Here is a 21,595-nt window from a genome sequence, read left to right as displayed (position 1 = left end):
CCTGCTCCGGGCGCCTGCAGGCTGGAAGCAGCACGCTCACTCCCTGCTAGGAGTGGTGGGGAGCGCTGCCCAGCTGCGGCTGGGGAGTGCCGCTGGTCCAGGCAGCGCTGGTCTGGTCAGGGCCAGCCACGGCTCGCCTGACTCATTCTGCAGCATTTCCACACCTCGCAGAACTTGTTCTGGTTTTGCCGGAGACTTGGCTTCTGCACGCATCTTACCAGGAAATTTCACTCTCTCCGTGCGGCTGGGATGGAGCATCACTTGAATAAAACAGGAGGGTCGCTGTGGCCCTCTCCAGTGATCAGTGTCACGGTGGTGTTTGCTGCTCGCAGAATTGCTAACGTATGCGCCACAATCATCTTGTTGCAGACCTGCAATTTCAACAAAGATCCCGTGTGGGGCCAGGCTTTCACCTTCTTTGTCCACTGTGCTCATTCCCAGTCACTGCATATTGAGGTGAGAGAAAAGCCTTTCCTTTGAAGACTGAATGTACATTTGTAGGAAGAAACCTTCTTTATAGTGGATGTGATTTCAGTGCTGGTCATTTCGGTGTGCTTTCACTGGGGCCTGTGTTTGAAATGATCCTGCTAAAAAGGTGGAAGAAGCACCTGTTGTTGCATGGGCAATTCTATTTTAGAATTCTATGCTGGTACCTACCTTTGCTCTAGGGATCCTGTAATGTTTAATATCTTGGTACAAAGCATGGGACATTTCTGGCTGCAAACTGCAAAGGAGGCTTTGGACATGAGTGCTGCAAAGCCCTGAATGTTTTGCTGTCAGAAATCAGAGCTTTCATAATCCTCGACCAGAGTCCTATCTCCTTACCTTGGTATCTTGCCTCCTCATGATGTCCTGTGTCCCACTATCACGCATTACAGTCAAAGCCAGGTCTGGGGCTGTTCACTGGGCTACAGAGGTGAATTTGAACCTCAAAGGTGTACTGAGGCTGGAAGGGCTAAGAAAGCCGTGACCATAAAAACGTCACAAAAGTATAGACCAGTTGCCATCCCAGCTGCATCTGGAGTTGAAGACATTTTCTCCAGAGCAAGTAAGGAAACTCGAGTAGATTTCAGGACCTAGTATTTCTGTTAAGGGAGATACTTCTCTGCATAGTTAGAGATGTTTTTTTGCTCCAAACATACTAATCTGTTACACTTATAAAATGTTGATGTGACCTATTTGAATTAAATAAACTAATTTTGGTCTCTGTCTGAAGTACCTTCTTGCTTTACTGTTCTCCCAGTGGTATGCTTACCAGTTTGCCATCTAATAAAAAAAAATTTCTTCTCTCTAGGTGAAAGACAAGGATCGGGATAGCATCCTGGGGACTTCAGTGGTGTCTCTCTCCCATTTACTTAAGGACCCAGACATGACTCTGGATCAGAGATTTCAGCTGGATCATTCCAGTTCAGACAGCTTCATTAAGATGAAACTTGTGTTGCGGGTAAGTTGTTTTCCATATTCACTTCGCTTCTCCAGTGGAAGCTTCCAATTCTAGCCAAGCAAAAAAGATGAGAGGTGGAAGAGGAGGAATGCAGTTTTGCTTCACAGGTGAAGAGTGAAAGTGTGAAAAGGTCCTTAACTGAAGTGAAGAGTGCATGGTGGAGCTGACAGCTGTCCCCTGAGGCTTCCTAAAGTTTAGTGCAGTGCCGTTGTTGAAAATCCTCCGATGACCGTAAAGAGCGGAGCTGAGCTGGGGGCAATCTAAGCTGCAAAGCAGCGAGGGACAGTAACGCTTAGGAAGTGCTCTCTCACAGTGCTGTGGATCAGTGTTTAGGCACTGTTAAATACATGCACAGCAGGGAAGGGAAGGGAACATCATAGCTAATCCCACAGGCCTCTTTCGTCTCTAATGGCAGCTTCCTGCTGTCTGAAACCAGTAGTGTTGAGAAATTTCAGCCTAGCTGTAATGCTGGCATTAACTCCAGCGCTTTGGTAGCAGCACTCATTTCTCTACCTTGTGATTTTTAGGCCTTGAGTGTTGAGGAACCCGATCCACAAAGAGTGAAGGCAGGTGTCAATGCCTCGAAGCAAGGTCCCGTACGTGTCACGGAGAAGGGTGGGAACCAGCACAAGTATGTCCCCCCGCCAAAGCCAGAAGTCTCAAAAGTACCTCTTGTGAGCAAAGACTCTGCAGCACTTGAATCCCTGACAAAAAAGGACAGCAGTGAAGACGTGGACCCAAATGACAGTTCAGCAGAGCCTGTAGCAAACGATACTGTTGCTGGCCTTACCGAGACGGAGAGCGAGCAAAATCCAGAGCATCGACTATCGGCAACATTGCAAACCAGAGCAGCGGTAGTGCCCACGCTGCCGGTCATACAGGAATTAAGGCTTGCGCCCAGCGTTGCGTCGCTGGGTTCTCTGCCTTCTTCTTGCTTTGACTTAAGTAGCAGCAATCTGGACCTTCAGAAGTAGGTGGTTCTTCCAGCTGAATTGTTCTTCTCTTGAGAAGGTTTAGGTTTTATGGGAGGCTGTTGCATTCAGTTGAATTCAAGACTGCTAAGTCACTTGGAGTCTGAGGTCTCAAATCACCTTACAGAGAACTGGCATAAGTATTCCAGTCAACAGCAAAGTAGATTACTGGGTCCCTGTCAGATCAGGTGTAGAGTGGATGCTTTTCTTTCTCTGGCTGTCCTAAGAGGTGCTGCATGTGTTGACTTTATGTTAGTTAGTATGCTTTCACACAGAATATCCTGGGTCCCATAACACTCGCGGGTTTAGCACCAAAGTTCCCTTTAAACTGGTGAGTGGAAGTCAGAATATTCCACTTATGTAAAAACCTAAACTCACGATAAACATATCTGGCTGCTTTAAATTTTGGATGCTCTATTTCATCCAACGAGTTTTGAGACTCTTGTAATGCAGTGAACAAAGTTTTCCCAGATAGGTGCACTTGTGTCTGTCCTTCGACAGTGCTAAAAGTGAGGATGTAGATAAAGCCTGCTCCATCGAGGAGGATGGAAATCCTGATCTGTCTTCAGGGGGCAAAATTGAGCTAGCTGAACTCTTAATGAACAGAAGTAGCAAAAAAGGTTTGTCTCAATTAAGAGAGCATCAAACCAGGCCTCAACCTGAATATTGAACCCAGCTCCAGCTGTTCAGTTTAGTACTTCTAGACTGCAAATTCTCTAGCCCTGAACAGGGGCTCATTTATAAACCCTGAACTGTTGTAAGGCAATGCTTGGGTTTTGAAAGCCACTTAAAGAACATGCAGAGCGAGGTACCAAAAGGGTCACAGTGTGCATACACAAGCATCCTGAAGGAGTTGTGTAGCATGTGCTCATCTCTGCTTTGCTGCCGCATCAACAGCAGGCCAGCTGGGTGCTCTTGGGGACATTTACAGTGCGGGACTGAGAGCAGGCACCTGTGCAGAAGGTGTGCTGGACGCTGCTGGCGCTGCCAGGAGTGCTGTTTCTGTGAAGGCTTTGTGGTTCAGCTGCTTTCTAGAAAGCAAACTTTAAGGTGCCAGAACAAGGAATAGTGCTCTGAAAGTTGGTTTTAGTTGAAAATAGGTCACCGGCTGCTGAAGCTCATGCCCTGTTCCGTGCTGTTAGGACTGTGCATGTTTTTTTAAATAGCTGTTTAAGAGCTTTGACTGTCTGTCTGTCTTGCAGTGGGACCGAAATGCCTCTGGGAGAGATTCAGCTCACGGTGCGGTATGCTTCTATACAGCAGAGTCTCATTGTGCTGGTAAACGGCTGCAGGTAACGCTGACAATTGCTTTGCACCTGTCTGTAAAGTAGAGAACAGCTCTCCGTGCTTGTCATATGTCCAGCAAGGCTGGACCAGAACCGCGTGCAGTGTAAGCTGCCCAGCTGAGATGCCTTCACGTTGGCTGACTTCAGTCTGTGCAGCCTCACTAGGCCCAGGCTGGTGGAAACCACTACATCTGGCCAATGCCAGCTGCAAGCAGCCAGCGAGGAGTGCTCGCTATGGTACGCTAACTTTCAGCCATCCAAAACGGCCTCTGAACACCACCAACAACTGATGCGTGGCTTGGGATGTCTGAAGGAGGTGTAAGTGTCATGTCAAGAACTGACACCTACAGCTGAATTGCCAATGTTAAGTACCCCTATAAGTGGCACACTTTCAGTAATGAAAATTTTGTGAAACTTCACAGCCTTAAACTTATTTTTTGCTTACATTCCAGCTCCCAAGATAAACACATTTTGCTCATGAAGGGTGGGTCTGGTTCTAAGTGTCAACACATTAAAAGCCACATAGTGAGAGAAGCTGTCTTGCTTGTCAACATTGTATTTCTTTTAACAGAAACTTAGTACCCTCTTCTAATCGTGGAGTAGATCCATATGTTCGTATATACCTGCTTCCAGATAGAAGATGGACAAGCAGAAAGAAGACTTCAGTTAAGAAAAAAACTCTGAACCCCCAATATGATGAAAAGTAAGAAAATATTAATTGTGATTGCTGCTGAAATAGTTACAATCTCTGTTTAATGAAAGGACTCACATAAGGTATGCAGCTGTTGAGCCGGAAGAATTGTATCATGAGAACTTTTGGAGGTCTTCTGAAAAAATGGCACTTGAACTATGATTTGCGAGTAGTTAGGGCTGGCTTCTCCCTGTATACAGTATTGTTCCTCCCTCCTTAGGAGCACACACCTCCTCACCCTCTTCCCTGACTTTAGGAGATGCAGGGTGCTGCTTGCTTCTTGGCACACAGACATTCCCCTTCCCATGTTTAACTCAGTCACTGCAGAGTTAATCTTTCCATTTCAGGACCTAACAAAACCTACTTCTCCGTTCATGCTTTTTCTTTGCCTGTTGCATATTCTCACATCTTGCCAAAAGCCAGAGGCAAAAATATAAAGCCCTTTGAGACTGGGCCATTCTTCAGATGGGCAAATAGATGTTCTCATCAAGACCCAGTGGAAGCAGGTTAAAATGCTACCGCCTCTTTGCTGGCTGTTGCCATGTCCACAGCTTTGCCGGTGAAGTGGAGCGTGTTTGGTGTAAAGTCAATCACGGTAATGCTTAAAAGTAGAGCTATTTTGGAAGGTGTTTTTTATCCTTTTGTTTAGATGAAGATACACATATGTGAAAATATGTGAATATTGGTTAACTCATTTTTTTTCCCAATGTTTGGTCTTTTCTGTAGATGTTAGGATAGGGTGGAAATGGAGAAAAGACTTTAAATCCATCCCCTATTGACACTCAAAACACTAGTCACTGTCTAGAGCTGTGGATTTTGCTTCTGCCTATTCTCATGAACTCTTCTAACAAGTACTCCAGTGCTGTAGTGCCAGCACAGCTGGCACTTTTTAGGAGCAGAATCTCTTTTGCCTCATCCCCAATATTGGCAGATCCTGTGCATCCTCAATTAAGTATAATACATTGAGCAATACTAAGCTCCAAAACACCTTACCCGTCTTACAACTCTGACTTAAGGAAAAACTATTGAGATGGGCAAAACCAAAAGGATTTAGCATGGACAAAACTGATTGTGTGCCAGTCATGAGTCAGAGTCATTAAGAATATAATTGCCACAGGTTTCTTCCTTTGTCATCTCTTAATGTGGTATAAGCTGACTTTGTAAACTTGGGCGTTTGGCTCTGCTATTTCCTCTGAGTAATAGATGTTGCATGGAAAACATGCTGATCTTCCACGAAGGGGAAATTGTCGGTAAACAGCATCTCATCGTGGACGTATGTTTTCCTTCACCCCCCTGGCATGGTGAACAGTCTGATCATCAACAGAATGTCATGCTCTTTCAGGAGGCCTGGAAGAGATTTCTTGTAATGTTAATAAAATCTAACTATTAAATTGGCTTTTCTGCTCTGTGGAGAATAGGCTTTGTTCACATGTGGATTAAAGTCAGTCCTCCAAACCAGTCTTTTTCCCTATTAAAACATGCTGGGGTTGGGCAACAATGTTCTCAAGGTTTACAAACAGTAAAACCTTTTCAAACTTTGGGTGTGATTCATCTGTGCTGTAAAGGTCATTCTATAAAGCTATGTTCCTTCTCTGTTAAAATTACATGGCCACTGATGCTTATAGGGTTTTAACTTAAAGAGTTAATTTAGGGTTTTGACTTAAGTCTCTCCTCTCAAAACTTTACTTTTAGGTTTGAATTTTTTGAATCTTTGGAAGATGTTAAGAAGAGGACATTAGACATTGCAGTGAAAAACAGCAGGCCATTCATTTCACAGGAAAGAAAGGAACTGGGGAAAGTAAGTTTAAACAAGTTATACTGCTGACAGTGCCACTGAGCAGTTTGAGAGATTCTTCTGATCTTGAACTGCAATTCTAATAACTAAGTCTGAATCATAAAACTAGCAATCTGAAAGCAACTTTTTTCTGCTAAATTCTCATCCTATATCAAGCTGTATCCTTATAGAAGCTTTGAGTGGTCTCATGTGATTGATAAGCCACGCTATTTCTTTGAAAAGGGGTATTCCTGAAATAAAAATATGCTTCTTGGGATACTCCGCTGCCCATTTGGGCAACCTCTCAAGTAGTGCAAACATGAAGCCAAGAATGACCTGCGATAAAACCTAGAATTTTCCAGCAACACTCAAGTTTTCTGTGAACAACTTTGATTATGTGAAAAGTAAACTTCCCTCATTTCTTCCATGATGGAAAAATTCCCAAGTAGTGCTATTAAGAAACTGAGCTTCAGTGCTGAGGCTGGCTAATTCCCACGTTTTGGAAATGCACAAAGCTCATCTCCCTGGACCCTGAGCTGCAGCCCTAGAATTTAAGTGCAGCTGACTGGGAGGATGCTAACTTTGCTAATAAACTTGTATGTTGAATAATGTAATAAAATAAAATTTGCTTTTTAAAGGTGCGGATTGACTTGTCTCAGGAAGACTTAATCAAAGGTTTTGCACAATGGTAAGTTTGTTTCATCTTCTTACTTTCAAACCCTGCTAATTGCTTTGTTCCGAATTCGTGCTGGAGTGATGGTAAATGGGTTGTGTAATTTGGTGAGCAAGGAGAATATTTTGTATGCAAAAGCTGGACTAACTTGAACTAATCTGGTAGTTTTATCAAATTTTTATGTTAATCTGGTTACTAGTGCAATATCTGCCCTCTGAAATGGAGTTTTAATAAGAGACCTACACAGCAATTATTCTTAGTCTTTAGCATATTTTATTTTAAGTTACAATAAAAGCCACTGGGAAATATAAGTAAAAGGATCATGTTTATTAAAGTATACTTGTAACAAATTGTAATGTGTAGGAAGATCTTAACTAAATTAATACTCTGGTCAGCAACGTATATAAATATGATAAAACTATAATTACAAAGCATTTATAAAAGCTATTATGATAAGCCATTCACTGTTTTGCTTGTATGTTCTTTGTGGTTCAGGCTTAAAAACCTTAAGTATTGGTCTGAGGCAAAAATTAGGAACCTGATTTCCCCCCCCCACCCCCCCAAGTCTGTAGTTAATGGCTGTAGCTCTTCTTTCTCCGTCAATGAAGGAGCCCAAGGAAGGCAGCGCGAGTAGTCCAGTAGCTGCCATCCACAAGGACAGTAAGGTAATACTGGTCAGCAAGACAGGAAATCCAGTTCCCTGTGGCCTGACTTGAGCCTGTGTCTTACGTGCACATGTAACAAGCATGAGAGTAGGAGAAAAAAAAGACTCATTCAAAGTTCCTGGTAAAGAACTGAAGTTTGAGGCCATCTTTGAACTCTCCCTTGCCTCCCTGCCTACGGAGCACAAGCAATAAAGCAGCCCGAGTCTCCTCCTCAACTGTGCCAGTTAAAACTATTAAAAGCCTGTAACTGTTGTAACTACTTGCTGTATCTGTCTTGCAGGTATGAGCTGACAAGAAGTAGATGCAAGAAAAGCTGATTTCTTCTCATATGCATAAGTTACTAATTTGTAAACTTTATACAAATGTACATATCTTTTGTAATTAATGCGTTTTGAGCAGTCACTGCAAACTTGGAGCAGTCTCCTGTTCAGGACATGTATATTTAAAAGATGCTACTCAGTGATTAGTTCTTATTTAAGTAAATAAGTCTAAATAGCAAAAGTCACTTACTTTTGCTGTTTCTGGCATATTTTCCCCAAAGAACCCTTAAGTATGAAAATTCTCTTAAGCAAGTCTTGCACCTGAAGTTATTTTAGATTCAGTCAGCTACATGTCATTGCTCTGCTTGGGCAGTTTTACTTTCCCAGGATTTTATGTCATTTTAACATTTGAAAGCACTGTACCTGTGAAATAAGTTTTTTAAAGAACATCCTTCACCTATGAGGCTTCAGAAGTGTTCAAAGAAACTGTTTAAGACTGTTTAATGGCAGCTGGTTTTGAGAAACTAAGAAATTAATACTCCACTTCGAGTATCTTAGATTGTGACTGCCTGTATGTACATAATGAGTTTCCAAAAAGCCGAGAGCTTAGTTTACCAGGATGTCATTAAGGTTTAGTTTGTGATGCCTTAACATGTTTTGTTCTTTGTTACAGTAAATTTCAAAATTGATAGTAAAGCATTCTGCCTGAGGAACAGCAGAGTTTTGTAAACTAAGCTTAATAAGGTTGGAGTGAAATACACTGAAATATTTTCGGAAGCTCAGTGTACCTGTTTCTGTACAATAAACTTTTAAATGTCTTGCTTAAGAAACTTGATCTGTGCCTTTCTAAGACTGACCTTTAGAAGGAGACCATGAATACTAAATCCATTCTAGGTAGAAATCCATAAACTACCAACTGAAACAAGCTTCAGATGTTTTCAGATGAGATTAGATTAATCTAGTCTGTCTTAATCCAAAACCAGAAAGAATACTCACTGACCAACAATTTCCAGCCCAAATTGGGAAGCATGAAATCAGGTAAATATCTGAGGAGAGAAGAGTGTCACTAACTCCCATCTCAAAGTTATTTGAAGATGTAAATGGCGTTTTGAAATAGACTCTCCAGAAAACCAAGACATTGTCAAATGATGAAAGTGTTTAGGACTAGGGCTGTTAGAGCACCTTTGTCTCATGCTTACTCTGCATCATTCAAGATGCATAGGGGTTACATCTATTTTCTGGCTTTGTGTTGGGTTTGTTTTCCTAGATTGATATCAGGGTGTAGCAGTTCTCTCTCTGGAACTTAACAGACCAGTTATCTGTGGTTATAAGAAGTCTTTCTTAAATTGACCACGAAACAATTATTAAGAGAAATAAAAGAATGCAGTGGTGAAGTCAAGCTTTTATTTATGTCAAAATATTCTGAAACTGTCCATTAGGGTCACAAAGGCTAGAGGTAGCTGTGTGTCGTTTGCATGGTACATTCATAGGTAAGATAGCTCTTGTTAGGACAGACAAGACAAACACTTAACTAGCTACCAATTTCAAATTTTTCACAGTAGGTAAAATATCATCCAGGTTACTGATTTCTGAAACAAAACGGAAAGCAAAGTAGTAAAGCATATATATGTAGAATGTCTTCAACTTCCACCAAAATTCTAGCTTAAATGTTCAGAAATACAACTGGTAAGCAAGAAGAACCACAGAGAATAGTCTCCTCAAACATATTAGTGTTTTCAGAAAAATCTGCACTTAAGCTATCTTATCTGATAAGTAATGAGATTGAACACATGCAATCCAATTTTCAATGAAAACTTAACTTGTATTTTGCTCACTTGCTGTGGAAAGATAGAAGAGTGAGGCTAAATTTTTTTGTAGCACTTTTCCCCACATCTTCCTTGTGTTTTAGATAAAGATTTGCACATCAGGAGTAAACAAAACACTTGTTAGCTATTTAAAATTTGAGGAGGAGGTGGAAATTGTGGCATGAAGGTAACTAATGTTGTTGTAAATATGACTTACCTAGAAGACAGAGCAAATCCTGAACGAGAGCTTGAAACGGTGGAAAGAAGCGTTCATGTTCTTCTAGCTTACTGATTATACTGAAATGTGTAAGTGAGACTGTCAGATCAAAGATGCAAAGGCAGTTCATCTCCTTGGCTGTCGTGCCATACTAAGTCATAAGTTTCTGAAAACAGTACTACTAAATAGTATGCAACTCCAGCTATGCCAAACACGCATGCTCGAGTTGTGAAACCTGCAGCCGACAACTGTTAATTGTCAAAAGATTATCTGTTGTTGAAAATTTCACTGTTTCTGTTCTATACACATCCTTCCTCTCTACCTCACCTTGTGTCATGGAATTTTTGGACTAGATCATTAGTCTGTGTATGCTAAATACACTACTTGGGGGGGGCTGATGCAACTGCTTCAGAGGCAGATGGCAAGGAATCTTTTACCAGCAACTATTCTCTAGTTAAAACTGCAAAGGAGTGGACAAAGGTTGAGCGAAATAGTACTGTTAACTCAGCATGTGTTAGACTTATTGCCCACAACTAATTTTTTGTACTCTTGCATAGCAAATTCTGAACATAAGCTCTCCCAGCCTGCTACCGCGTATACATATATTTTCATCTGTTGAAGAAGAAAACAGAATTTGTCCAGTTCCCAAAATATTTGTAGGAAGCTTGAGGCGTATGTTCTCACAACAGCTAACAGACTTTTAATATTACAGTTGAAACCTTGCAACACTTTCTCCTTCCCATCCACATGCAGTATTTGTTATGTCTCCTTATGAAAAACATCTTTAATAGGCTTATTTTATCACACTATCCAGGAAAGCCAAAAAGGGGTTTTGGAGCCTTCTGAGCTTAATTTTTCTCCTTAGCAGCTTTATCCAATTGAAAGTATTCAAGGATTTGTTTCCTATAGGATAACAGTAATTTCTCTACTGTCACAGCTTTCTAACTTTGTAGCAGATGATTAAAGTCACTTTCAGTGTTTGCCTTAGCCAGTTCTCTCAATTCCTAAACTTGATGTTTAAAGAGTTCTCACCAGTGGAACAGCCCCAAATACCTGTGGATGTCTTGGGTCCCCAGAAGCTGCTGCACCTGCTCAGTCACATTTTCATTGACTATGTCACACAGTTTCCCAACAGTATCCACTACCACAGTGGGTGGAGCAGAGTTGTCTGTGGAAAAAAAAACAAAACACTTCATGACTAATAACAGGAAAGTACTGTAGACATAACTCAGTTCTTGCTGGTACCTAGGTTTCATTCAGCTTTCACATATCTAGGCATACATGTTCCTTCCTTCATGGAAAATGAAGTACTTGTGCTCAGAAATAAACTAATGTTACCAGAAGTGGTGCATCCCTTAGCGACTAAAACGCTTGTCAGGGGTGTGTATTTGCACATCAGAGATGGCACTAAAGTGCATTCTATGATGTCAGTGGAAAAAAGCCAACTAAAACTATAGTAAGTTCCTGTAACACAGCATAAGCCTGGTGTATGGTGTAGGCCAACAAGGAACCTGCTCCACCAGTATTTGGTTACTAGCCAGAACTCTGCTTCAATATTGATTTTTACCTGCTTTGGCTACTCTGATCAAAGGACCAGGCCCCTTGTCCTCTCCTCCATCAATTGCAGAGGGCCCGTTCTCACAGGAAGTATCCTCTCATCTCCCTGGCTGTGTGTTTCCTGGGAAGACATGAAGCCTTCCCTCATCTCCTGTACTGGCAACAGGCAGTAAATCTGCTTCCTTCTTTGAATGAAGCTCAAAAGGAGACCTTGACGTTCCAGGAGCCTTGCCCTCAGGCTGTGAATCCTGTGGAGCAGCCAAGTCTTTAAACCCAGGAATTCAGGGAAGACTAGCAGCCACTGTTCTGTAAAAGTACAAAACTGGAAGAGAATGGGTACCTGGAAGTAACTAAGTAGGTCTCCGAGTACTGGCACTTAGTTTTTGACTTCTTTTTTCCAAAGTTTAGCAGAATAAGAAGTGTCTGAGAACTGGACGTGCTTACACTTGAATGAATTACTGAGGAGAAATCTACAGCACCGGTTGAGCTATTTATCTAAATAACAACTGTTCCAAATGAAAAGATGTATATGTATCTTCTTAAACTTGTTATCTTTGAAGCAGAGAGTGAAAAATGGTTGAGAGGAAATACAAATAAACTCATCAACTGGGAAACAAAGCTGTGTGGAAAAAAAGATATTTCAATATGATCTGTTATTCCTTTCTTCTGCCTCCTTGGTATTCTTCAGCAACTGCTAAACACAACAGACAACTTATGAATAATATGTTTTTCCTATTTAAACTCCCAACTGAAAACAACATTTTTATCTTTGCAGTCAAGAATATACCTACTTTACTCATTTCTCAGCAGCTCAATGTTTTTTCTACATAGAGATCAGCCTTTCACTTAGCTTCTTATTCCTGTGGGAAGGGTCTGAACACATGCGAGGTGGTAAGTCTTTACCTAGGTCCAGGAGCTCATGGAGATTTCTCATAGCATTGGTCATTTCTCCAAGTTTTGTGTAAACCTCGTTCATTCGTGGATAAACACCATTCAGAGAACTCACATCAAACAACTTCTGGAAGTGAGAGACGATTGCATGCAGTGTTTGTAAGGACGGTGTTTGGCTGCTCTGTAGCAAGCAGAAATAATTTGTCAAAGTTATTGCTTTAACAAAGCAAAAATTCTTTTAAACCATGAAACATTCTTAAAACTAGTCTATAAAGAAAAACGGGTGTAACTTCCCTTATTAAATGAAGACATTTCAAATATTGTTATATCCAAAGATACATTTTAAAGAGGGTTTTCAGACACAAATTTCCAGCAAACCAAAAAAATATTCTTTTGAAAGCTTTTTCTGTTGCTTGGCAAGTATGTTTATGTATTCTCAATGCTGACTGAGAAACAGACAGAACAGGATGGTACCTGAGAGACTGCAGGGCAATGCAAATTCATTGTTGGTCAAATGACTTTGATTAAAGCAGAGTCTTCACCAAGGTGAACTTATCTTTCATGTTAAAATAGTCTTTGACTATTGAATATCTTCAAGCAGCTATTTCTGCAACCCCACAGGGCTTTCAAATGCACAAATCTAACCAACATGTGAACAATGCATTTAAGAATTCCAGAATAACTTTTGATTATAGACCCCTGGTAAGAATTACCTTCTCCTTATTTTCCATTTCTTCCAAAATTGCATCTACTATGAACTGAAGGTCTTCAACTCGTATGGATTCTCTGTTATCCTGGGGATTTGCAATGTGCCAGGGCACCAATTCCTGAGACAGCTTTCTCAAGGACCTATGCAAATCCTTTTAAAAGGGAGGGGACACAACTGTTATTAAAGTTAAAAGTTGCTTGAAGTTGTTTTTATTATAGAATCAGGCAGATTTTCTGCTTCTCATATGCAAAAACAATACAGACAGTACTGCAGACAGTAGAGTTTTAGTTGTCATGGATTTAAACAGAAAACCTTGCTTACGTTCTTTGATTTTTTAGAAAGAGCAGTAATGGTCTGAAAACAAAAGTACTTTGTATATTATTGCTTCAGTAAATATCAGACAAGTTGGTCACAGAGAGTTTGTTTTTAAACAAAATTACTTGCATTTAAATCAAAAAGTTAATGTTCTGGCAAGACAAAAGGAAGAGAGAGAATACATCATCAATAATGTGTAAAGTACATAGGCTCCAAAGCTTACATGTGTTCTTAGGGACTCAGCCAGCGAACCAAACCGCTTAGCCAATAAACGCAGAGGAATGTATGAGGCCTGCAGGCACACTGCACGTTTTTCACTTACTATGTTTTAAAGTGGTATACAAATGGATAGCAGAATTCTTTTTAAAATTTAATGCCAAGTCAGAAAACAAAACCTTACACGCACACACACACATGCACAAGCAAACTATATGTAGGGAGGGAACAAGGGTAGTCAACAGATTAAAAGAAAAGAATATAAAGTACAATAATGTGTACTACCTTTATGGCCATTAGCTGATCTGCCCACATTTCTATAGTAGGAAGAAGGTGCTCAAATCCACGTTCCTGTCCATTCTCTTTAATATAATTTTGGATTGGCCCTTTACTGTGCTTGTATATTAGCGGAGCAGCTCTTGGACTTCTTATAACAGAATCAATACTGGACAAAACCTTCAACACCAAATAAACCATGTTATTGCTCAAAAATCTAGAACATCTTCTAATAAAAATCACATATCACCGCAGTCATAATTTAGTCTAAACATTAAATCATAAATAGCTCCAATATGTTATTATAGTTGGATTTTACAAATGCATTCAATGTGTAATAGATTCAAAGATTTAAAAATATACTAGCTAGAAGAAATATAAAAATAATGCAAATATACTTCCCCTTTGGGGATATTTAAAATTTATCCCCTCACAACATTGTTACTTACATAGCTAACATATTGCTAATCTTTACTATATTTGCTTTTTTTATTCGAAGAAAAATAAAACCCACTATCTCCTCAGGCATTTTTGAAACCGTAACAAAAAGATATGTTTTGCACAGGACCTTGAACAAGCACCATGTCCTGGGAAGACTTTCGGCTAAATCACTGATCTGATGTTTGCCAAGCTAGTCTCTGCTTCCTTGCTATATTTTAAGGTAGTTTACACTAAAAACAATTAAGAATAAGCCTATATTCACTGCCAAATTCAGAACATGACACATTTTGTGTAGAGGACTTTATATGAACCCTTAGACTCAAAATAGCATGCTTCAGTTTACATAGTTGAAACAAGTCTCATTTATTGTATTACATTATGAGAGTGCTTGATGCATGCAATACAGATGAAATCCGCATACCTGTAAGTATTGCTGGCAAACTGCCTGCAACTGATCTTCTCCTGCGATACCCTCAGATTCTTTCTTTTCTTTTATTCTTTCTCCAATACTACTCCCTGAAGATCTACATGCAAAACCCATAGAGGAAGTTACACAAGTACCCTCAGCAGGAGCTGCTACTTTCGACTTCATTAGAGAACTATGTATGTAACACATACGCTTGCACCCCCAAAGTAAAAATCTCCATTTTATGATGCCTGCCAATAAAATTCCATCAAACTGACCTGGTTGAAAAATATAATACTTAATGTAAATATCATAAAGGTATCTCAAGTTTCCAGGTTGACGTTAATCCAGACTGCATGTTAATTTAGAAGAGACAACACCAAATGTACAGTTACTGGAGGTTCTATGATGGTTGAATAGTTGAAATCCAGAATTTTACTTGAAATGGTCAAATTTCATGCTGTCAACCACACAGACATTTCGATGTTTTTATAACACTCTGCGTGCTCACATTCTTTACCTACGGCTGCTTGAACATCTTTCCTAACTTACTATATAAAGCTCACTTCCCTTCTTGTCACATTTGAGACAACTGACGGTCTAAAAATTACCATCTAAATCATATCCACTACATGAGAAAAGAGACCATTCAAATGTACTCGATGTAAAATGAAAAATCAAGCATTTTTCAAGTTTAAGTGATGTCTTTTTCAGGATACGTACTATGCTATAAAATATTTCGTATTCAGTATATACACACACAAATGATTAAGTCAAATTACAGACAAAGATACCTTCTATCAATATTAGAGCTCTTCCACCTTTAATGCACTTAGCAATGTTTCAGAAAAAAACTCACCAAGTAAATTTCTAAGAATAGGATGGATACAACCTCAGTAGCTGAAACATTTTGCTAACTCTAATAGTGAAGAATAAATGACTAAGAGAAATAACTATCATTCATAATCCACAATGCAACCAGTAACTTTCTTTATAGCTTGTGGAAGTAGCAAACATCACATTTTGGTCCCATCCATATTGCCTATGATAGCATTCAAATCAAATCCAAAATGACAAAATCAAATAAAAAAAAGACACACTGCTGTGCACTCCCCCCATTTGGGCACCATGCCATCGCTTCAGATTCTCAAGGTATCTTTGGAGAGACAGTAGCATTTGCTGCCCATGAACCAGGCTCTAAGGAATGGTGATAAGGTACATGCTTTATAAGCCACTATCCACTCTATAGGTTGCAGAGTATCTTTGCTTTTAAAAGTTCAGAGGATTCATGAAAGTTACTGAAGAAATATAGTTACTGGATAGTTTTCTTTAAAGTTTTTTCTAGTTTCTTCACTTGGTGCTTGTAAAGTTTTAATTCCTGTGCAGTTGGTCTGTTGGAAAGAGAAAGTACCATATTATATGTCAGGTATTTGAAAAGATCAATAAAACTCATTCAAGCAGAACAGTAGAGAGCTTTGCCAGTGCTGCAACATCATTCTGGAGATGAAATTCTGCAGCATTTCTGTGTGACAACAGCTCTAATACAGATATATAACGCCATCAAAAAAAAATTGCTGGATCAGGCTGTTTTCTTACTAAAAAGGTCTGCATCTATACCTGATCCAGCAGTTTTTAAGTGGAAATCATGCTTAGCAGTAATGCTACTGGTATAAAACTGAGTTTTTGTAAGCATACTGGGACAGTCAGCTCGTGAAGAACTCAGGCTCTACCCGCATGCACTTTTATTGCTTTTGCTAAATAAAGTGCAAATAAATATCAACACAATTGTCAGAGACAATCCACAGCAAAATAACCACTTAACAGTCACTATGAACAGTGTAGGGAGTGAAAGTTGATTGTTCCTGCTGTATCCTATTTCTATTAATTGCTTTTAAAGGCAGATTACATACGACACTTTTACAACTGCTGGTGCTTTTGGTTTCTTTCTTTGAAAGCAAAGTCTACTGAAGTGCCTTTACAAAGGATGATATTTATACTGTCTCACCTTATTTCCAAATCTTTCTTGAGATTTGTGTTTTCAAGCAAAAGCTGCTCATTTCTGGCTTTTGTTTCAACAAGTTGATTCTGGAAAGACTGCAACACAGACTGTATTATTTCTTTTATTTCACTCATTCCATAATCAACAAATTTGAACACTTTGAAATATGTACGTTTTAAGAGAGATTCCCGTTTGCTTTTTTACCAAGTCAGCATGGATGAGGTAACAGTAACCATCAAGAGCATGTTGCACTAGATCACAGGAGAAGACCTGTGTTCAGTCCTCAGCAAAGAAATTTCTCAACACAGTACTGAATCTGCATAAACAGATAAAGACAGTGAACCCTGCCCGAAAAGCTTACGAACTAAGAAGACAAGATGAGAGCAAGGAGATAAAAATCAAAAACATATATTTCTGTGTGGCTTTTCAAGGGTTACCATTTAGAGATCTGCACTGATTTATTCTTAGCAATACCATACCGTGAGTAGTGCTCTATAATTAGGAGAAGCATCTAGATTTAAGAATTCTTCCCTGCTTTTTACTTCTCTCTGTACATGATCTTCATCTTTTTTGTATTGCCTATTGGGAAAAATAAATTGTTTCACCTTACTGTAATTCATTTACCTCAAAGAACTAAGTTGTTTTAATTACCAATTATGTATCATAACAATGTGTCTATAAATCGCAAAATAAACAGAACTGTAATTCTGCCCTAAGAGCCACTGCTCTTCTCAGTTATTTCTGGGAAGCTGTTTCATATACTAATTCAGTATACTTCTTCCTCCAAGGAAACTCCAGTACAAGCAAGTTCCATTTCAGTTTTCAAGATAATTATCTCAAATTACGGGAATGACTCTCAGGTATTTGCTGAGTTGCTTTGTACCATGTAGGCACCATGACAGAGCTCAAAAGCTGGTATTTCCTTTGTTTAGGGAGATCAGTCAGCTGAGCGCAGCCAATATAATAACTGCCTGTGAACCACTGCAAAAGGAGAGGGGAAAAAAAAAAAAAAATATATATATATATATTATAGCTCAAGTATCTAAATACCCCAAACTTCCTAGCTGTACTGGCCTCCTGACTGAGCAGCTGCTTAGGCTGACTGACAGCTATTCCCAGGATGAATCCAAACTTCCAAGACCATTACGGTTCTTTGCTGTTTCTTACATGTTAGTGACTTCTGGAACACAGAATACACAACATTTACCATTACAGGCTTTATACAAGAACACTCACAAACAGTTATCACTACCTCCAGGAAATGCCTGTTACTCCCATTTTTCCAGCAAGAGATCCATGGCAATGTTCCTGCTTATTTGAATGGGACCAGATCACAGAACTTTGAACAGCAGGACCATGAGGCATTATTAGAGATTAGAATTAAAGCTTACACCTACCTTAGCTCCTTTTTCATTTGATTAATTTGAGATTCATAATAATCAATTAGACAAAGAAACCTGAAGAGAAGAAAAATGGTATACTGAGTTTCTAATATCCTCAAAAAAATCATGCCTTAAAGATACTGTAGCCAACCCATATGCACAGGACAGCTTTACACAACTGCACTGTGTTTCACAAGTGTTTGCACCAAATAGCAGCTCTCTCTCACACTGAACAAACACAGTCACAGCCTTCCAAAGCAGAAAAGCATAGACATTAATTCTGCACCACACTGAAAGCGGCAAAATTATTCAGGAGACAAAAGCTAAACCTTCCTGACAGCCTCCCCACCTGTAGCTCTGGGTAACCAGCAAGGCTGGCAGCCTGGCACAGCTCCCAAGTTCTAGGACTGCAGAGACCACTGAGGGAGCTATGAGAGCACAGATCCCACATAGCCTAAGAATATCTGTCTGGAAAGAAACTGAAAGTGTTTTCAAGGTATGTGGTTGCAAAAAATAAAGTCAAAAAACCCAACTGAACAGCAAAGAAACTATCTTTACTCTTAGGACGCTCTGAGATTTTCTGTTATGGAGATATAGGTGAGAAAATGCAGGGAAACAAATTCAGTGATTCCTCTTCTCATTTAGTGAGGGCACAGTAAGAAACAGCCAGGCTGCACAGTCTCTTTGAAATTCGTTCCGGGTTAACATTATCAGCCAAATTTGGCAGACCCAGCCACACCAACACAGTTAAGTGAGGGGTGTCTGAGGCCTAAGAATCGGCAAAGCTCTGATTCATAGTAGAAGTATGGAGACCTTATCATAAGAGGTATAGAGCAGAGTACTTTCAAAACCTCCACGGAAGTAACTGCAAAGCTTTACAGTAAGCTTGCAGTTAGCAGCTGCAAATACTGCTTTCCAAAACTGAAAGATTTTTGTTGTTTCTTTAAGACTCACATTTAAAAAATTAAAATCCCAGAATGAGATCACCCTAGCAGATGCTGGAGTCCCAGACTAAACAGGGTATCATTCTCTTTTCTCTGCTGACACCTAGTGTACAGTGGCTGTAATTTCTACTTTTCTCCAAGGATTTAAGCAGCTCACTTTCAGTATACAAAGAAAGTTTATCAAACTAATGTACCCTACAAGGATTCATATTTCCACTGGCACTCCTAAGCTACCCATTTTTTAAAAAATCAAAGTATCAAAAACAGTTATTTTAAAATGTGTTTCTTCATTTAATGTTACAGGCCATACATCAGTATAACAGTGGAAGAAAATTGCTTACTGCTGATCTAGAAGAGACTTAGGAGCTCTTTTGCAAAACTGGCAAAACATTTTGTTTTGAGTGGCGACACGCTGTTGCTCCTCCATCCCAACCTTGTACAGCTCCCTCTGCAAACAGGCAATAGTCTCTTCCTGTTGTTGTAGCTTTTCCTGTTGCTGTTGGTATTTTGCCTGTGAACAGGTAACGGGAGCATTCTGAAATTATCCTAACAAACAAGCTGGAGACAATGCTGTGCATGCCCAAGTAAACACGTGCTCACAAGGAAGCTTAGGAGTTGTTTTCTAGCCATACTGAAGCGACAGTGGAAGAAGGATACATATGTTTTTCTAATTTATTGTTAGAAAATTCCATATGGGTTGAAAAAATCTTAGCTATAAACAGTGTAATAACTCGAAGACAAAAGACTTGCATTTATTTTGACCAGTGCCATTATTTTCAGAGCTTTTAAATAAAAATCAAGAGTTTGAGTCCTCAAACAGGTTTACCAGAATTACCTGTGAAATCTGTTGATCTTTTTGAAGTTCTTTGACTTGATTCTGTTGCTGGCAAACCTTAGCTATCGTCTCATCTTCCAGCTGACAAATTTTGGATTTAATGTTCTTCACCACGTTTTCCAAATCATTGGCCCGCTGTTCTTGTCGAGATGCCCGACCTCGTTCCTGACGTACCTCATCTCTGATCAAAACAAAAATCAATCCCTGATTTAGAATAAATTTACTTCACAAATACAATGAAGGAGGCACAGGCCTGACAGACTTATTAATATATTAACACTCAATAACGGCCCATGGGAGCAGGTACAGGAAATATTTTGCTATGGGAAGAAGCAGCAGATGAAGTGACGGAACGGCCCAAAAGGAACCAGGCCAACGTTGTCACATTTCACAAAAATCCCACAAAAAGTCTTGGGCCTCATGTGTGACAAGAGCTCCACCTGGCAGAGAATGGACACTAACAATACATTTTTTGCATTAGTTTGCATTAGTACTGAGTCTTACCACTGAGTCTCACCTAAGCTGACGATTAGCCTCCATAAGCCCGTGCATCATTTTCTGCTGTCGGTCTGTGTCTTCCACCAGTGTTTTTAATGCAAGTCTTATCCCCAGAGAAGACTGATTGTCCAAGACAATCATATCTGGAGATATTTAAAATAAACAAAGTCATAACGTAAGGCTTTTGACAACTGGAGAAGACTGCATCTCTGCTAGCATTTGGAAACGACAGCTTTATGGAGGGTTTATGAATTGGGGCTTATATTTTCAAATACAGAAACTTGTAAAAATAGCATGTCCTTACCTGATACATTTCTGCTGTTTCCTGGCGCAGCAAAGCTCACGGGTTTCAACCCATGCCGCATTAACAGTTTGTTTAAGTTTTCCCACTCCGCTTTCTCCTGCTGCAGCTGGGAGAACGAGAAGAACAGACAGGAACCTGAACGCTGAAGACCAGCTTACGGTCTCCTGCGTCTTCTAGCTGCATAGACAGCGGAAGACATCCAGTGCCCCCAAATCAAAAAACAACACAACAAGCCGCAATTGCTACAGGTGGCCTTAAAAGACTTCTCAGCATGATCTGCAAAAATATTAGGAAAAACACACTGAACAATATACAGAATATCCCATTTTCCTGATTGGTATTTTTGCATTTTTAGAGAGAAACGCTTTTGCAAATGATAAAATATGTATCTTTCTAAAAAAAAAAATGAATAAATAAAAAAGTGAAAGGCACTCATCTAACTTTAATATTTTAGGGCTACTCCAGACAGCCGGTCCAGGTGGTGGGGCCTGTTCCCCTCCTGAAGCCTCAGAGGATCTGAATGACAGCTTGGGGGCAGCTCTTTATATATATATTTAACCTCAAAGCAGCATCAACTAGACGAACAAACAGCTCAGGCTCACTACTATACCTCTGTCATAGTGAGGGATTGCTGTTCACACCCGCGGAAAGAGCAGCCGGGCCCCGATCTGGAGCTGCCTAGAGACGAGCACGGAAAGAACGGAAAGAGAAGGGCAAAGTCATCAGGCGCCGGGGCAGAGGAAGGCCGACAGGCAGGCGCGGGCGCCGCGGAGCGCACGGCCCCTACCGAGGCGCCGCCGCCCTCGGCGCGGCAGAGCAGCAGCCCTGGCGCCTCAGGCGCCCGCCCGGCCCCGCGCCGCGCCGCGCTGCGGGATGGCGGCTGCGCCCCGCCGGCGGGCAGCGGCAGCGCGGGGCCGCAGGAGGGCGCCCAGCAGCGGAGGGGGGCGGGGAGCCCGCGCCGCCTCACAGCACCCGCCGGGGCTCGCGCTCGGGCTGGGGCTCGCGCGGCCGGGCTGCGGCTAACGGCCCGCCGGCG

The 21,595-nt window shown here is 40.6% G+C and overlaps 2 protein-coding genes across 6 annotated transcripts in view; one reads left to right on the top strand and one right to left on the bottom strand.

The window, feature by feature from the left end:
• ESYT3 (extended synaptotagmin 3) overlaps window positions 1–9,061 on the top strand; it is a 35,256-nt gene extending 26,195 nt beyond the window's left edge. Inside the window, exons 16-23 of the mRNA XM_067299341.1 lie at window positions 370–456; window positions 1,295–1,444; window positions 1,972–2,414; window positions 3,618–3,707; window positions 4,273–4,404; window positions 6,085–6,190; window positions 6,805–6,854; window positions 7,785–9,061. Coding sequence (XP_067155442.1) covers window positions 370–456; window positions 1,295–1,444; window positions 1,972–2,414; window positions 3,618–3,707; window positions 4,273–4,404; window positions 6,085–6,190; window positions 6,805–6,854; window positions 7,785–7,821 — 1,095 coding nt within the window. The 3' untranslated portion in view covers window positions 7,822–9,061. The remainder of the gene's footprint in view (window positions 1–369; window positions 457–1,294; window positions 1,445–1,971; window positions 2,415–3,617; window positions 3,708–4,272; window positions 4,405–6,084; window positions 6,191–6,804; window positions 6,855–7,784) is intronic.
• Window positions 9,062–9,154: 93 nt separating this feature from the next.
• CEP70 (centrosomal protein 70) lies at window positions 9,155–21,425 on the bottom strand. 5 transcript variants are annotated; one of them, XM_067299342.1, is made up of 17 exons: window positions 21,347–21,425; window positions 21,170–21,237; window positions 20,560–20,665; window positions 20,275–20,398; window positions 19,758–19,938; window positions 19,264–19,433; window positions 17,994–18,053; window positions 17,076–17,175; window positions 16,603–16,703; window positions 15,914–15,988; window positions 14,613–14,715; window positions 13,760–13,930; window positions 12,948–13,094; window positions 12,247–12,415; window positions 10,840–10,954; window positions 9,787–9,866; window positions 9,155–9,353 (listed from the first exon to the last, which is right to left on the bottom strand). In XM_067299342.1, the coding sequence occupies exons 2-17, from the start codon at window positions 21,176–21,178 to the stop codon at window positions 9,292–9,294; spliced, it is 1,773 nt and encodes a 590-aa protein (XP_067155443.1). In that variant the 5' UTR covers window positions 21,179–21,237; window positions 21,347–21,425; the 3' UTR covers window positions 9,155–9,291. The 5 variants fall into 5 exon arrangements, with proteins under 5 accessions (XP_067155443.1, XP_013815147.2, XP_013815144.2 ...); XM_013959693.2 differs by having other exon boundaries at window positions 12,247–12,361; window positions 21,170–21,394; XM_013959690.2 differs by having other exon boundaries at window positions 21,170–21,392.
• Between the last annotated feature and the right edge of the window lie 170 nt (window positions 21,426–21,595).

Source organism: Apteryx mantelli, chromosome 6 (genome assembly GCF_036417845.1).
Source record: "Apteryx mantelli isolate bAptMan1 chromosome 6, bAptMan1.hap1, whole genome shotgun sequence".
In the NCBI taxonomy this organism is placed as follows: domain Eukaryota; kingdom Metazoa; phylum Chordata; class Aves; order Apterygiformes; family Apterygidae; genus Apteryx; species Apteryx mantelli.
The sequence above is the reverse complement of the archived record's forward strand: the minus strand, read 5'-3'. Positions and strand labels throughout refer to the sequence as shown.

Coding starts and splice junctions, on each gene's coding strand:
- CEP70 (XM_067299342.1), bottom strand. Junction 20,399..20,559: donor AAACAGCAGAAATGTATCAG/GTAAGGACATGC, acceptor AAATATCTCCAG/ATATGATTGTCTTGGACAAT. Junction 17,176..17,993: donor CAAATGAAAAAGGAGCTAAG/GTAGGTGTAAGC, acceptor TTTTCCCAATAG/GCAATACAAAAAAGATGAAG.